This window comes from Gobio gobio, assembly GCF_949357685.1.
Source record: "Gobio gobio genome assembly, chromosome: 21".
NCBI classification, from domain to species: domain Eukaryota; kingdom Metazoa; phylum Chordata; class Actinopteri; order Cypriniformes; family Gobionidae; genus Gobio; species Gobio gobio.
The window spans coordinates 10895750-10913527 of record NC_137117.1 but is presented as its reverse complement, the minus strand read 5'-3'; the positions used below and the strand labels follow the sequence as shown (position 1 = coordinate 10913527).

The 17778-nt window shown below is 38.5% G+C and overlaps 1 protein-coding gene across 2 annotated transcripts in view; it reads right to left on the bottom strand.

Moving 5' to 3' along the window:
• scube3 (signal peptide, CUB domain, EGF-like 3) overlaps nucleotides 1-17778 on the bottom strand; it is a 175151-nt gene that overhangs the window by 40184 nt on the left and 117189 nt on the right. The window contains exons 7-9 of one of the 2 annotated variants that reach the window (XM_079801774.1): nucleotides 16230-16280; nucleotides 8935-9051; nucleotides 3451-3573 (exon numbers count right to left, since the gene is read on the bottom strand). In XM_079801774.1, coding sequence (XP_079657900.1) covers nucleotides 3451-3573; nucleotides 8935-9051; nucleotides 16230-16280 — 291 coding nt within the window. The remainder of the gene's footprint in view (nucleotides 1-3450; nucleotides 3574-8934; nucleotides 9052-16229; nucleotides 16281-17778) is intronic. The other variant, XM_079801775.1, reaches the window with a different exon arrangement.

Here is a 17778-nt window from a genome sequence, read left to right as displayed (position 1 = left end):
ATTGATTCGTTTTCTGTGGATGCATGATCCAAACAGATCACCTGTCTAATAAAACATCATATATTAAAGCGTCTTTGGTGTTTTCATGGTTTCTACAAAGTAAAACCAGAAATCGAGGGTACTTGTGGATGTCATTTAAAATTGCTTATTTCTCTGGATTTAAACTTTCTTGGAAACATTTGGGATAATGCAAGTACACAGGTCAACAAAATATATAACATTGTCCTAGTGGTTTTTGAATATTTTAATTTATTTAAAATTGTGCCTTTAATGAGTCTTTGTAAATGTGTTTATAAAATAGTAATACCTATACTTATAAATAAGTATAAATGGAGCTATAATTCTTAGAAAGTGATACCATAATCGTATCTGCTAATGGGTAAGGAAAATAAACTTGTTTTCCACTTTAAATTAAATTTATATTTCTTACTCCACTGGTGGATATTTTTTCTTTTAAGCATAGTTTCATTTTTTCAAGTACTTGATATAGAAATGTTTAGATATACTGGAAATACTAAGGAAGAAAATGTTTGCAGTGCAGAGTCTTGCCAATGCTATATAGTTCATCATTTAATAATTCATGTTGTACACTAAGACACTTAGTATTCAATAATATTATCAGTTTGACTCCAATGACACTATCACATGACAGCTTAACGAAATGAATGATGACTCTAGTGTTTGCTTTGAGCTGCTTTATAGCTGAATCAAATTAGTTTAATAATTGATGAATTTTGCAACACTGACACTGTTATTAAACTGAATTAATCAACACTAAACTGACTCGAGCTGAAGAATGACACTATTGTCTTCTGTAGAGCTGCCTCAGAGCAGAATTTAATTGTGTTTGCATCTCAAGCTGTTTGCTTTGAAACGATCTGTATTGTATAAAGCACTATATCCTTAAAGGTGACTTGACATGCTAAAGTATTTAAGGCGAGTCATTTGAACAAACTTCTAACCCCAAGTATGAGCCAAAATAATAGTGATGAAATCTGCAGAAGTAAACCAGCAAATGCCAGACAATCCTGTTTCTCCCAGGCTATTGTAGATGAGGGCAAAGGGTCATGGATTATTTTATCACTTGACATTTTGACATTCCTCACAACAATGGTTACGGCATTTTAACCGACAGGAGGAGATGCCCTCCCTGCCCCGCACACGGGCAGTCAAAGTGCTGAGCACAGACCGTTCCCACACTCACCCCATCTGAGGAACAGGAAAAACACGGAGAAGAGAAAGAAGTGGGGCTCAGTTTAAGACGTTACAACTTTAAGTGCTAGAATCAAAATGTATGATTTTACTTAATGGTGCTGATCATAGGCATTATTTATATACACAATTTAAAAAAAATATAATACAAATAAATATTATCAAAAGATCTGATACTAAACGCCGGAAATTGAGTAATAACTGTCCCAATTTGTAGTGAACCAGTGTACTTACAAGTGCCCGAACTAGTGTACACTATATATTGATTGATGAGCTATGGAGCTGATTGAGACGCAGCCTTTGTTTTTGTGTCTGTGATTATTGGATGGGAGCCGCACTACAAATAATGTTTGGTGTAGAGGAAAAACGTCAGGGTCAAATAGAGCCTGCTTTAACACTAATGTTAATGCGTTATTGTCTCGTTAACTTTGACAGACCTAAATTCAACACAAGAGAGAGTTTATATATATATATATATATTTATTTAATGCAAAAAATGTTTTTCTTTAGTATTTTGTCTTGTTTCCAGTTTCCAAATATAGATGTCAAGTCAAGATGCTTTTACTAGATAAGTAAAACGACATAAGATATTTTTTCTTGTTTTCTGTAAAATAAAATCAAAATGAAAAATAAGAAAAAATAATCTCATTTCTGATTGAAATCTTGTTTCTTGTCTCTGTCCCAAACAGAAATAAGATTATTTTACTTGTTATCAGACCCCTTACTTTTTCTTGTTTTAAGCAAAAACTCACTTCATTTGGATTCTTTTCCCCCAGAAAAGAAGATAAAATATCTTACTCATCCTGTCACTTTACTCATCCAGTAGAATAATCTTGATTTAAGAATTTTTTAGATATTTGGACTGGAAACAAACATTTTTTGCATATCTATATATTATTTTATATACTATATTTAAATATACTGTATAGACACACATAAAGTACCGGTCAAAAGTTTGGAAGTTATTTTCTTATGTTTTTGAAAAAAGTTATGCTCATCAATCCTGCATTTATTTGATCAAAAATACAGAAAAAAACTGCAATATTGTGAAATTTTATAACAATTTAAAATGGTTGTCTTTTTTAATAATTTAAAATATAATTTATCTCTGTGATGCAAAGCTGATTTTTCAGCATCATTACTCCAGAGCCACATGATCCTTCAGAAATCATTCTAATATGAGGATTTATTATCAGTGTTGGAAACAGCTGTGCTGCTTAATATTTTTTATAACCTATGAAACTTTCTTTGATGAATAAAAAGTTAGAAAGAAAAGCATTTATTTAAAATAGAAATGTTTTGTAACATACATTACCATTCAAAAGTTTGGGGTCAGTCATTTTATTTGTGTTTATTTTGTGAAATAAATGAATACTTCATTCAGCAAGGATGTGTTAAATTGATAAAAAGTCATAATAAAGATTTATATTGTTAGATACAGCACAACTGTTTCCAAAACTGATAATAAATCAGCATATCAGAATGATTTCTGAAGAATCATGTGACACTGGAGTAATGATGCTGAAAATTCAGCTTTGATCACAGGAATAAATTATATTTTAAAGTGTATTAAAAAATAAAACCATTATTTTAAATTCTAATAATATTTCACAATATTACTGGTTTTACTGTATTTTTTGATCAAATAAATGCAGGCTTGATGAGCATAAGAGACTTTTTTTCAAAAACATTAAAAATATATATTTGGGTTATATAATATTATATAATCAGGTTTTATATATCCAAATGCCGTCTTCATCATGCTGAGGTGTTGGCTGAAGTGTGTTTGGCTTAGAAATGTTGTTACTGACGCTGTAATGAGACGAACAGGAGGCTATATAGACTGACATCAAACCATCTTTTCCAGAAATATTCCCAGGTGTGGTGTGTGCAATAGTGTTGATCGACGGGAACATTAAGACCAGCGAGGGGACTCAGGATCTCAGGATCGGAGGTGTGCGTTTATGAAGACTGGCAGGATAGCATTACCTTAAATGCTCTCTGAGGGATTCCTCCTGTATTAACACCAAGCTCTCCTGACCAAACTAACCGCCAGCTCATAAACCTGCTGGATCACACACAATCTGCCCACAGTAGAGAGCAGTGAACCAGCCGCGGGGAAATAGTCAAGCAAACCGGGAGAACAAAAAGACATGTTATACCCCCCTCTTCGCATTTCATTAAGTGAGGTTTATGCTTTAAACATAAATGACATAACATTGTCCTTGTCTAGTTTACCTTGGCACGTCCTCTCGTTGGTCAGAAGTTTGTATCCTTTCTTGCAGCTGCACTCGAAGCTGCCCACCGTGTTTCTACACACATGGTCACACCCTCCGTTGTTCATGCGGCATTCATCAATGTCTGTAATGAGAGAGAGAGAGAGAGAGAGAGAGAGAGAGAGAGAGAGAGAGAGAGAGAGAGAGAGAGAGAGAGAGAGAGAGAGAGAGAGAGAGAGAGAGAGAGAGAGAGAGAGAGAGAGAGAGAGAGAGAGAGAGAGAGAGAGAGAGAAAGGTTGGAATGAATGCTGGGTAGTTTGAGCAAATACACATGCACAGGATTAGTACCGTTCCTTTCAGTTTACCGTGATTCAAACCAGGAGAGGAGGATGAATGTGAAATAATAAAAAGGTAAAAGGGGTGACTGACTGCAAATATGAGGGATTTGTCTGGGCTTAAACTATCAGCTCACTGTTTGAATCAGAAAGGATAAAAAATTATAATAAATGATGATTTGTACGCATTTTTAAATAAAAGATCAAAAGGATAAACATTGCAGATTTATCACAACTGTATATACACACATATATATACATATATATATATATATATATATATAATATAATATAATATATATATATATATATATATATATATATATATATATATATATATATATATATATATATATATATATATATATATATATTAGCTAGCAATATTTTTAAAGCATTTATTAATGTTTGTAAAAATATAATTGTTCATTGTTAGTTCATAGTTAAAAATTAAAAAAACAAATAAAAACAAAAACATGAATTAACTTTGAAGTTACCATTGACTAAGATTAATAAATGCATACTGTTCATTGTTAGTTCATGTTAACTAATATAGCTAACTAATTTGAAAAAAATTTAACCTTATTGTAAAGAATTATTAAAGAAAGAAATGAATGATAAGCAACTGCAAAATATTTAATAATCACATAATTTAACTCTCCATTTTAAAAAACAAGCATATTTTTTTCATTACAAAATGTAAAAAAAATTGTACTCCCAATTAATTTCACCCAATAATTCACCTGGACGGCAGATTTAATTAAAAACAACCGGACCATTTGTCATTTTGTAAATAGCAGACTTTGATTCATTAATAAACTTTACACAGTTATTGAACAGAACTAAATCAACACTGAACCGACTCAATAATGGCACTACTGTCTGTTTAGTCTCATATTTGACAAAGTTTGCAACCACGGATTCAGCTACTTTTCTATGAATCACTATGAAGCTTTGAAACGATCTGTATCATATAAAGCGCTTCATCAACTAACGTGGGGTGGGGTGTAAATTTTACACTTATTTTTACACTGTTAAAGACTTGGATTCCCATAGTAAACATGGAAAAAGTTTTAAAAAATAAGTTGGACGTTTGATGGAGTATTTCTGTGCCAAAAATACTTCAGGTTTCTCAAGTTTCGTAAAAAAAAAAGTAGAGTATGGGCCTGCGTGACGTCAACAAGGGCCGAATTTCCTTGTCTCCCGGAAGGGCCCGTATGTGCGTCGACCAGAGCGAGAGAGCAAAAGCTCGCCCATCCACATGCTTTGCTCGGCTTTAGGGAAGTCGTCGGCTGCACTGCACAGGACGAAATCAACAATGTCACCAAAGAAGTGTGTTTTTGGTTGTCAGGGCAAGACAACCCTGTTCAGCTTCCCAAAGAACCCAGCGTTAATGGGACAGTGGATGGAGTTTGTTTTTCCGGAGCAGCAACGGAGTTGCGCAAGTGTTTTTGTTTGTTCCCTGCATTTCGACGATGATTGTTTTATAAACAAGGCCCAGATCAACTCCGGATTTGTAGCTCGTCTAATGCTGAAAGATGGAGCAGTCCCAATGATAAAGGTTCAAAGGTCAAGCGTTGGAACCGCAGGCGGTGAGCAAAACTGCTTCAAACGTCTGTGCTGTTGGCTATCGGCACAAGTCCAAATCAAGTAAACAACATGAACGTCTAGTTAATCCTGCTGTGGTCGTTGTTGCTGCAGCTCCTTTTCAATTTCAGCCTCTGGATCTGATTCTGGATCATATATGTATGGCTGATTCTGATTGATAGCCATCGTTTATTTAGGAAGTTTTTTTCACGTTTTCTAAGGATGTCACAGCTTTCAGACGCTCTCAACGCAATAGCTGCGCGCTCGTCCACACGATACGCCTCCAGCTGCTCGGTTTTATTCGGAAAGACTCGGTACAGCGTATCTGTCTTTTATAAATATAATAAAACTAAAGACTTTTCGGAGATATGAAGGATGCAATACTACTCTATAGATACTCAAGATTGACATGAGATTGACAGAAACTGAGTGTGATACCCCCCCACCCCTTTAAACAGTTGCACAGCGACTACTCTAAACACTGTTTAACACTGTAAAGCTGCTTTGAAACAATCTGCATTGTTAAAAGCGCTATATAAATAAAATTGACTTGACTAAAATCAGAAATTCATCAATATTTACGCATTTGGCAAAGGCTTTTATCCAAAGCGACTTACATTGCATTCAAGGAATACAGAAAAAAATGTTGTCTTGTTTTCCAGTAAAAATATCTAAACATTCTTAAATCAGGATACATTTACTTGAGAAGCAAAATGACTTAATTTTCTGAAAACTGTACCAAGTGAATTTATGCTTAAAAAGTCTTTAAAAATTAACTAGATTCCCCTTTAAATTAAGAGGTAACAGTTTACAATAAGGTTCCCTTAGTTAACTCTTTTTAACTAACATTAAAGACGAGCAATACATTATAACAGCATTTATTAATCTGTTAACGTTAGTTAATGCAAATAGGCCTACAATGTTCATTGTTAGTTCATGTTGGCTCAGGTCCATTAAATAATATTAAAAGATACAATGTTTAATTCAGTAATGCCTTAGTAAATGTTGAAATTTAAATGCTTTAGAAGTATTGCTCATTGTTAGTTCATGGTAAATATAGTTAATAAATGGAACCATATTGTAAAGCGCAAGTTTTTTTTACTTGTTTTAGGCAAAAACTCACTGAACTTGGATAGATTTTTCAGAAAACATGACTTAGTATCTTGATTTATGAATGTTTAGATATTTGTGCTGGAAAACTAAACAAAAATACTGAGGAAGAACATCATTTTTTGCAGTTCATGTGTTACCAGCGCTAAGCTTTACTGTTTGAGCTACATGAATCTTAGAAGAGAAAACAAGGGAAGAGAGGACAATAAGAGAAAGGGGCTGAAAATGAAAGAAGATGAGCTCTCTGAATGGATTGTGCCGGATACACATGGAGTGAATGTGCGACTTCATGACCTCATTCTAGACCTCACGGGGCTCCAACAGGAGGAAGTCTTTCAGGATCACGTCTCCTCTGGTCTGTTCTCTCAGAATCGGGGATCAATATATCATCAGCTTGTCCTGCTCTGCACAGGCTTTGATTGAGCTGCACTGGATGTTTCTGATTACAGCTGAATCATCTGAGTAAATGAGGCGTTCATCTCAGAGAGAGGCTGCATCATCTGGATAAAATAACGGCAGAAGAAAACGCTCCTTCTCTCGCTCTGGGCCCGTGTCTTCTCGTGCCAGTGCTGTCTGGGGATGTTTTTCTTTGTTTCTTCTACAGCAGAACTAATAAAACTCAATGTTCTTTTATCGGTCTTGTTAGCGTAACGTTATGAGCGCTAGAGGCGACGCAGGCTCCCAGTCTTGGCCGAAACAACCCGCAAGTCTCCACTTCCAGTTGCTCTTCGCCTCTTTTATTCTTTCGTTAAACTCTTTTGGAGTTCATCGAGCGCTCCTTGGTTTTATTTGTAGCCTTGTACTCAGAGATTTACAACTGGGTTTCATTTGTTAACATTAGTTAACATAAACTAACAAAGAAGTATCCTTCTAATGCATTAGTTCATTTCAACATTCACTACTTCATCAAAAGTTGTATCTGTTAATATTGTTTAATGGACCTGAGCAAACATGATTAACAATGAACTGTTGTATTTTTATTAAACTAACGTTAATTTCAATCTTTTGTATAGGGATGGATGGATGGATGGACAGAAAGATAGACAGACAGTCAAATAGACGGATGGATGGATGGATGGACAGTCAAATAGTAGAATGGATGGACAGAAAAATAGAGTCAAATAGACGGATGGATGAAAAGACAGAAAGATAGACAGACAGTTAAATAGACAAATGGATGGATGGACAGAAAGATAGACAGACAGTCAAATAGATGAATGGATGGATGGGTGGATGGACAGATAGACAGACAGGCAAATAGACAGACGGATAGAGGATGGAAGAAAGGATGGATGGATGGACAGACAGATGGATGGATGAATAGATAGAAAGATAAACAGACAGTCAAATAGACGGATGGATGAAAAGACAGAAAGATAGACAGACAGTTAAATAGACAAATGGATGGATGGACAGAAAGATAGACAGACAGTCAAATAGATGAATGGATGGATGGGTGGATGGACAGATAGACAGACAGTCAAATAGACAGACGGATAGAGGATGGAAGAAAGGATGGATGGATGGACAGACAGATAGACAGACAGGCAAATAGACAGACAGATGGATGGATGAATAGATAGAAAGATAAACAGACAGTCAAATAGACGGATGGATGGATGGACAGAAAGATAGACAGACAGGCAAATAGATAGACGGATGGATGGATAAACAGACAGTCAAATAGACGGATGGATGGACAGATAGACAGACAGGCAAATAGACAGACAGATGAATGGATGGATGGCTGGAGAGATGGAAAGATAAACAGACAGTCAAATAGACAGACAGATGGATGGATAGAAAGATAAACAAACAGTCAAATAGATGGATGGATGAATGAATACATGGATGGATGGATGGACAGAAAGACAGAGAGACAGGCAAATAGACAGACGGATGGATGGATGGACCGATAGACAGACAGACAGACAGTCAAATAGACTAATCGATGGGTGGATGGATGGATGGATGGATAGACAGACAGACAAATAGACGAATCGATGGATGGATGGACCGATAGACAGACAGACAGTCAAATAGACGAATCAATGGATGGATGGATGGATGGATAGATAGACAGACAAATAGATGAATCGATGGATGGATGGATGGACAGATAGACAGACAGGCAAATAGACAGACGGATAGATGGATGGATGGGTGGATAGACAGTCAAATAGACAGACAGGCAGACAGACAGACAGATCGATCCCTTCTGTATTATACATCATTTTTGCAAAAAGAAAGGTGATAAGAAATTTAAAACCACTGAAATTTCAGCTCTTACTGAAACCTCGAAATCTGTCTCCACATAAAATCAGATCAGTTCTGATTGGATGGGATTTTATCGCCTCACGCATCATTTTCTCTTTTAACTAGGACAGAAGAGTGATTTGATGCATGTCACTCCTAACCAGGACTGTTAGATTAGACTTGAAGATGAGCTGATGATCTCAGCGTGAGTGATTTACCTTTGCAGGTCTTGCGGTCCGGCTGTAAGGTGAATCCCACCGGGCAGCTGCAGCGCACTCCGGTCACGGCGTCATGACACGTGCTGTCGCAGCCTCCGTTATTGACCGCACACGTCTCTGAAAACACACGCACACAGCAGCAGTCAGGACAGGAACCACTCAACATGTTTGTGTACACCAAACTTCACGGAGTTCTCGTTTTGCCCTCAGATACCGACTCTAAACTGCTTTTGGTGAGTTAGTCATGAACGCGGCACATGCAAGAGAGCAGCAAACATCTGTGCATTGAGTGTAAGAGCGTCACCTAACAGCAGGGTTAGAGTTCAGCGTAGGGCATATGCATCTGTTAAGCAGCATTTGTTTTGGAGTCTCATACAATAGGTTTACATGCCTCCAAAGTAAAAAAAAAACACTCATAATATACTTTGCAGCATTAGCTCTTTTCTCACAGTGACTGAAACGGTTCAATCAAGGATTCGTTCTCTCTAAACCCTGCCTTTCCCAGAGCCTACTCTGTTCTGATTGGTCAGATGGCACAGTCTGTTGTGATTGGTCCACTGCTTACAGCGTGTGTCGGAAAGCAAACCCATATTACCATATCTGAATTTTAGCTCTTCCTCAATGCTTGATAAAACAATGATACGTACAGTAACGGTGGCATCGGTTTTACCTACGTAGGTTTGTCTAGGAATATTTACTCGTTCTTTTCAGGGTTCGGGATAGTAAGAAAAAAAATAAGAACATATGAACAGCTAAAAAAACAATTTTAATGTATTATTTAGTGATGTAAACAAACAAATACATTTTAAAAAGCAACATAAAAATGTTCCCTTATACTGCTCTCTTTAAAATCTAAGCACAATAATAGTCATAAATAAGGGTTTAGCACAAAGCTCTGCTGGCATTCAGAAGAACAACTTTATAAAAGAGCGAGAGAGACAGATATACATGTTGGCCGTGTGTGCCAGGGTGCAGGTCTGTGTCGCAACACGCCTCTGAAACGCTTAGAGATTCACTAGCTGCATCAATCTCTGATTATAACGTTTGACATCTTTGGCTTTGAGAGCTGAAAAATGCTCACACACAAAACACTCCCCTTTGTGTGGGTAAATTCTACCACCTGAAAAGATTTGATTCAGCTGTGTGAGTGGATATAAATATAATCTTTTGATAGAGGAGATGATAAGCGGTGTCTGATTCGCTGGCAGACTCTGTAAGACACCTGTGAGGTTACTGAAGCGCATTTTCCACTGAACACTAATGATCCGTGCAGTGAGCAGAGCATCAGCAAAGTTAACCATGAAACCAAAACATCTTGGTTACTGATGTAACCCTTGTTCCCTGATGGAGGGAACAGAGACGTTATGTAGAAGACTGACAAATGGGGTCTCACTTGGGATCACTTCTGAATTGTGGAAAAATGGCTAATGAAATTGGCGAGTGGAATTTGCATGCCAAGCCACTACACGTACATATGGGTTTATAAGATGGCGGCATGCATCCACTCATTCAGATTTATGCTGAGGAGCTAAAACAGGGATCCTCGCCATTCAGAGGGCTGTGGCAGGAGGGACATAACGCCTCCGTTCCCTCCATCAAGATGACATGTCGAATACTGACAAATGGGGTCCCAATGGAAAGACGCAGAAAGACGTCCCTATTGGAGACGCAGATGCTGGCAAGCTGCAGCGTGCCCTTTGGGCAAATGCATATAGTTGTAACCTACCCAGCACAAGCGGGATTGAAGGGAGAATACTTACCATAAAGACGAAGGTAGCTGCTGTTCCTTTAACATGTGGGAAGAGTGCTTTGGTTCTCAATTCTCTCTTTTTATCCATGACCAGAGTTATTAACGCTGGGGAAGTATACCTAGTCCAATGGAGAGGCCACATCCTACCTGTAGGGAGGAGCATGTGGAAATACACATATGGACTGATCTGAGGGGCAGTGCTACATAAGGACAGATTTCTGCAGTAGGTCCTGCCTAGACAGGGATGGGACTACTACAGATACAGAGACGGGGGAGAGCACAAACTGACCAGGGAAAGACACGGGTTTACCGACATGGAAACTGAACCGTGGAAGAATACACATATGGGATTACCAATGACTTTGTCGGCATCCCAGATCTCTGCAAGGTTCAGCTAGAGATGGCATTCCTGGACCACGAAGGTGGACATCGTCTGGCCTAGGGCATGACTTTCTATGGCTTACAGTGCCACTTGTCCTGATGGACTTGTAGGATGGCCATCGTATGCAGAGTGGAGGCGGCCTGTCAAGTGGCACTATAAGCCTTAAAAGTCAGGGCTGTTGTTGTCTTACAGGCCTTGGGCAGAAGGGCTTTGCAAGGTGCACAAGTGCACACAATTGCATGCTTCCACCTTGGGAATCTCCACGTAACCCTTGGCGGCCCCACCATCGAAGATAGCGAGAGAGGAGAAGGCTTCAAAATGGCTTTGGGGAGACATTTGCACCACCTCATGTACTTCCGGGAAGAAAGGCACTGGGGCGGAATGCAGCTGGGAACCGTACGCCACACCCCAGGTACCAATCATCCAATCGCGGTGACCTAGGCGAACATGGCCGTCAACACGGAATCTGATTCAGTATGAGCGACCACACCAGTGGGGGGAAGCTCAGCTTCATCTTCCTCTCCAGGGGACAATAGCCCACTCTCCGATGTAGCTATAGACATCTGATCCTCATCCGGAGTGCCGAATGACACGCTGGGTCCCCCACGAGAAGGACCTGCGCCATCATCGGGGAGCTTGATGGCACATGGGACTGGCCCTGCGGAAGCGCACCCACTGTAACCCTCAGGTCTCCCAGAGTGTTAACCAGATTTGTGGCTTTGCCTTGAACAGAGGTGTCGGGCTGGGTAACAGCAGAGGGCTCTTGTACCTTCACGAAGAATGAGTGCCGCTACTGCAATGCCGAATTGCTCTTTTTTTGAATGGGGAAACGCAGCTGAATGCGCCCTTTCATTGGCAAGAGAGACCTCCTCTTGTAGGCAAGATCTTTTAGATTAGGAAGACACTCTTTGTGATGCAATTGGAAGAGAGTAATCACTGTGTGCAACCACTCGGCTCCGAAGCAAAGATCTGAATGAGTGGATGCGTGACGCTATCTTATATATCCATATGTACGGGAGAGTGGCTTGGCATGCGAATTCCACTCGCCAATTCCACTGGCCGTTTTTCTACAACTCAGGTGATTGGGGCTCTAAGGTGAGACCCCGTTTGTCAGTCTTCGACATAACGTTGAACCTGACTGACAGATAGGGAACTTGTGTCAGAGTTATTGCTGAATATTCAGAATATTGCTGAAATGGGTGAAAAACATCCTATATGTGTCGGATACGGGTGCGGTCGGGTTGGACAAAGGGAGAAACACAGGTCTAAACGTCTAAACACGGGTTTAAAACAGTCACGTGCAAACTAATATGTATAAAAATATATGCGTGTATATTGTATAGATGTGTTCCTAAAAAAATATATATGCATATTTTTAGGAACACATCTACAAAAATATGCCTTGCCTGTATTTCAAGTAGATAAAATAATTTCAAATCCGTATCAGTTTATTTGTGCTCGCGCCCTCCCAGGAGATTCACAACTGCGTGATCTGCCTGCACTGCAGTCGTTGAGATGGATCCGGAGGAGTTGAAGAAAAGATTGTATATTGGATAGCCGCAAATGTGGAACTTCATCGCTGAGGAAGCACGCAGATAACTGTTGTAACAAACCAAGCACAAGCAGTTCTATCGAACAGTATTTTTCAAAGGGACATAATTGAATGTGCCTCGTAGAAATGATAAGGACACATAACCATGTTCTTCATGATGTAGCCTTTTGACAGCTTCGGCTGAAGTTGTCCTTGTGTTAATGGTCGTGTAATAACTTCAGTATGCTGGCAATAAACATTTTTGTAAGTGTGTCTATAATGTGATATGCTTTATTTCGGGTGTCGGTTCTATTTTAAGCGGGTCAAGTCGGGACGGGTGCGGATTTTAATTAGTGCTGCTGTCGGAAAACGGGACGGATGCGGTTTTAAGCACTGCGGGTACGGGCGGGTGTGGATTTACAAAATCGGACCCGTGCAACTTGTTTTATCTGGCCGAATATCTGAAGGAGTCTTTCACGGGTCAATGATATCCTGAAGGGTGTCACTTCAACATTCAACTGGTCCTCTGATATAGTAAATCACCCGAATCGGTTTTAACATGAAATGACTCATTAATATTAAAACATAATTCGTAATTACATGTACTTTATGACCTTACTCTTTAATGCTAAGAAATAAAGTTTAATTATTTAAAAAAAAAAATTTTTTTTTTCTTTTTTTAAATTTTATTTATATTACATTTAAAATATATAATAATATAATAATTAAATAATAATAATTATATTATCTAAATATTTAATGGACAAAGCTCATTTTTACCATAAAATGATTCATTAAAATAAAACCTTTCTCTTTAAAATTCTAAAAAAATAAAAAAGTTAATATACATATATAAAATATGATAATTTTTATTTTATTTTAACAAATAAATATTTGTATACTTTTTCCAGACAAAGCTCGGCAGAACTTACCCAGCACTAAAGAAGATTAGCAAATACTGGGAAAGTTGTCAGGCCAACTCTAACATTATAGTGGCACATTTTTCAAGGGCACCATTTACATAATCTTAAACAAAATATAAAGCTCTAGCTTTAGAACCAGAGTAGACTAGACCTCATCCAGATAATTATCATTCCACCTATAGCTTTAAGAATGATGTCTTTTGCAAAAGATATTAGGCTGCTGTCAGAGGAGAGGGCTACAAATAAACTATGTTAAGACCTTCTTTTCAGACTTCAATCACGCACTTCAAACATCAAGCATCTAACACCTTCCTCAGGCTACATAGACAAAACAGCAGCTTTTGAGGATTTTGAGGCACCTGTGCATGCCGAGACCCATTCAAAACCCCTTTCACTCGTGTCAAAATACATAAATGAACGACTCTGCTTTGGTTGCATCCAAGCACTCAGGAATCTGAATACAGTCATCATTTCCATAAACTCTCTCTATTCGGCACTCTTTGAGAGGAGCTCACTGTTAAGAGTCTTCATGTTAAGAGAAAGCACACTCATTAACTAGTATCCAGCAGGCAAGTTGCACTGTACAAAATCACCTCCAAGGAAAGTTCAGGGAGAAGGATTTTCTGCTGAGGCAAAATTCGAGATTGCACTCAGTTAATTGCAATTAGGTTATTTAAGGTTTCCCCCAGAGATCCATCTGTCCTCAATTCTGCCATTCTGACTACTGAAACTTTAACCAAAGTAAAGACAGCTATTGGGAAAAAAAACACACATTTTGCATATGGATTTTGTGCAATAATGCATGTAAACCCTAGACTCTGGTGGCATGTTTGTACCGTCATGATCGTTTAAAAGTTCAACTAATGCGAAATCTTTTACAAAGTCTTGATTTTGTTTCTGGGCTCTACTAGAATTAGTTTTAATGCTTGAATATTCAAAAACACATTATTTTTCACATATTCTCCATTGTTGCAGCTCGTCTCTTCCCAGTCTGTCAGTAACGCTTTGTTTAGTTCCTTTCTCTATGAAGCCCCTCCTTCTGAAAAGCACAATGTACTCTTGATTGGTCGGCTGGACAGGTATGTTGTGATTGGTCAAGCGCTTTAAGAGTCTTTGGGAATTGTCACGCCTCTTACCACAACCGTGAGATTCAACATACTACTAACTAACTCAACCAGGCACCGCCCCTATATTTAGCGTATGTCTTGGACGGGAATTATTTAAATGAGGAATATTGTGATGTGTTTGTTCCCGGGAAGAAAACTCAAGACTACAATGGAGGCATTTCAGGGAGTTCAGAAACACTTTCCAGAAATGTTTCATGCTCAAACAGCAACGCAAAGATGACCATGTAAAACAGCATAATGGGTCCTCTTTAAGAAAAAACATCCTCTGACATTCAACAAGAGCTCAGGAATTGCAAATGTTGGCAAAATTAGTTTCTGTAAGGGTTGGAACAAGTTGGGAACATGCCGACAGATGTAGAGATATTTGGTAAATATGACAGCTGTTGGCACAGGTCTCTCTCAGCCTCGACCAAACACATCGGTCCCCATTAAATCCGCTCTGATGTTAAAAGGTTGTCAGGCAAACAATCTCGTTTTTCAAAAATACCATTGCTTTCCAGGGCGAGAAAATAGCATGAGCTGACAGAAAGAGAAACAAAGTGAGATGAGATTTTGGTACTTGGACAAAGGTTGTCCTTGAGCTTTGGTGTACTGTATTTGCTGTGCGCTTATTTCAGGCCGAATAATCAGGATCCCGAGACACGGACAGCCAGCATGCAGATTTAGTGCCAGAACGGATCAGTCTCCTTTATAACCTCAGAGCCCTGTGCAATCAAAAGTGTGCAAACCCAAAACAAAACGCTTTCACAATCTGAAGTCATGCATGATGCACTTGGAAAAATGGAGTACAGCGATGTGTTATAGCAAGTCCAATTGAATTCCATTACAAGAATAAAGGCCCATTCACATCAAGGAGTTGAACTGTAATAACGATAAAGATATATTTTTCTTCTAAATTTAAAAGAATAGCAGAGTCCACACCACATCGATAGCGGCAGAGAGGAACAATATCGCTTTCAGAATGGTTTTTTTTCCAGCTGATGAACATTGACAACCAATTGGAATCCATTAAAGAGCTTGAGTATTTAAAGTGACAGACGACAAAATTGCACTTAGAATAAATGAGCATTGGTATATATGCTAATATAGTTATCTTTATAGTCATCATTCTTGGTGTGAACGGGCCTTAACTCTGCTTTTATTCAGGGTAAGCAACAAAGTAGGAAATACATTGACGTGTTACAGCAAGTCCAGTTGAAAGAATTAATCCTAGGTCACAGTCTTTGGGAAAAAACATTGGCCGAAACAGACCCGTTTTCCCCTACATCATAAAGAGTCATAGGAAACTGCAGCGATTTCATTGTTAAACCCTCATTAGACATGCTCTCTGATGGAAAAAATGGGCGGTTCCTAATGAGGAGGTTGCAAGCAAGATTGGTGTCAGGTTTTCATTCGGGCAATTCAAGAGGATACCCATTTTAGCATGGGTAAAGTTCATTTTTGTTGATCTCCTGATTGCCAGAATGGACCCACAACCCAAGAAATTGATGCAATAAAGGTTAGTAAGTGTTCCAGCATAACCACACCCACTGTGGAAAGAAGTAGCCAATAGGAATCAAGCTAGAGAAATGGACATATTTACCATTGGGTAACAGCTGTGGCTGCAGTGGCTGCTGTTGGACACTCCTTTCCTCTGCATACACACACACACACACACACACACACATTACAAAAACACTGCTTAGTCTTCCAAGATTGACTTTTTTTAACTTTATAAAACAACCTGGCCAGTCAAATTTGAATTTTTTAGCAACCCTGGTGCTCTGACTCTTTTATAAGGTTGCGAGAGCCATTTACAGTCCAAAAATGTATTTTTGTCTTATTTATCAGTACAAAAACATTCTTAAATCAAGATGCATTTACTTGAGAAGGAAAATTACATAAGATATTAAGTCTTGTTTTCTGAAAAACTAAGTGACTCCTAAAACATGTCAGGAAAAAGAACTCGTTTTTCTTACGCCACTGGCATAATTGTTCTTGTTTTAAGAATAAAGTCACTTGCATTTTCATATAACAAGACTCTCTTAAGTATTTTGCTTCACAATAAATGCATCTTGATTTAAAAATGTTTAGATAATTGTACTGGAAAACAAGACAAACACATTTTTTTGCAGAGTAGAGTAGTTCATAAACTCCCTGCCGAAAGAACCAATCTAAGGTTTGCAGGTACTGACTGTAGTTGGTTTAAGCTGGTTTAGAGCCGGAAACCTCACTTAAACCATCAAACAAGGCCAGCTTGATCAGTGGAAACCTGCTTAGGCTGGTTTAAGATGGCCAGTTTCGTACACTTTCGTACAGAGAACAACAAGGCCGAGTGTTAGTCTTCTCATGCAGTGACAAGACAACACTCTCACGTAAGAGTGAATCAACACGGAGCAGACAGCAGTACACACTGCCAAAGTATTTTTGACTTGTTTTCCAGTGCAAATGTCTAAACATTCTTAAATCAAGATACATTTACTTGAAAGGGAAAATGACTTAAGGTATTAGGTCTTGTTAAGAATGTTTGTACTGGAAAACAAGACAAAAATACTGAGAAAGAACAGCACTTTTTGCAGTGTAGACCTGTTAGTGTGAGTCTGACTGCAACCAGACACTTCATGGTAAACATTCAAAATGAGCAGGAAGGTGTGAATTGATGTCATGCAGAGACAAATTTTGGCAATGATTCCCGCTGCAGTTCATCTAAGACATCTGATCACTTACCTGTGCTGTGACTTCTCTGTTTATATCTACAGAAAAACCAAACTACAAGCTAAAAGTCTGTCCAACCAAAAGGCACAACACTGACCCAGCTGACAAAAATATGTTCTAAGAACGTTCGCATTAAGTTATGAAAACGTTATTTCTGAACATTCCCTGAACGTTAAAACCTTTAAAAGGTTTTTTTTTTGCCTTCTTGGGCTGCGTCGGAAATCGCGTACTATGCGAGTAGGTACTACATTTGAATTTTAATGAACTTTGCGACCGTTAAAAAAGTATGTTCTATATGGTATGAATGAATGTAGTATGAATGTAATCCGGACGTACTACATCCGCCATGTTGTCATGATCATGTGATCTACCAGCGTCAGCTGCGTCCAAGCGGCAACCTCCCGCAGTTTCTCTTGAAGCCAATACGGAAGTGACAT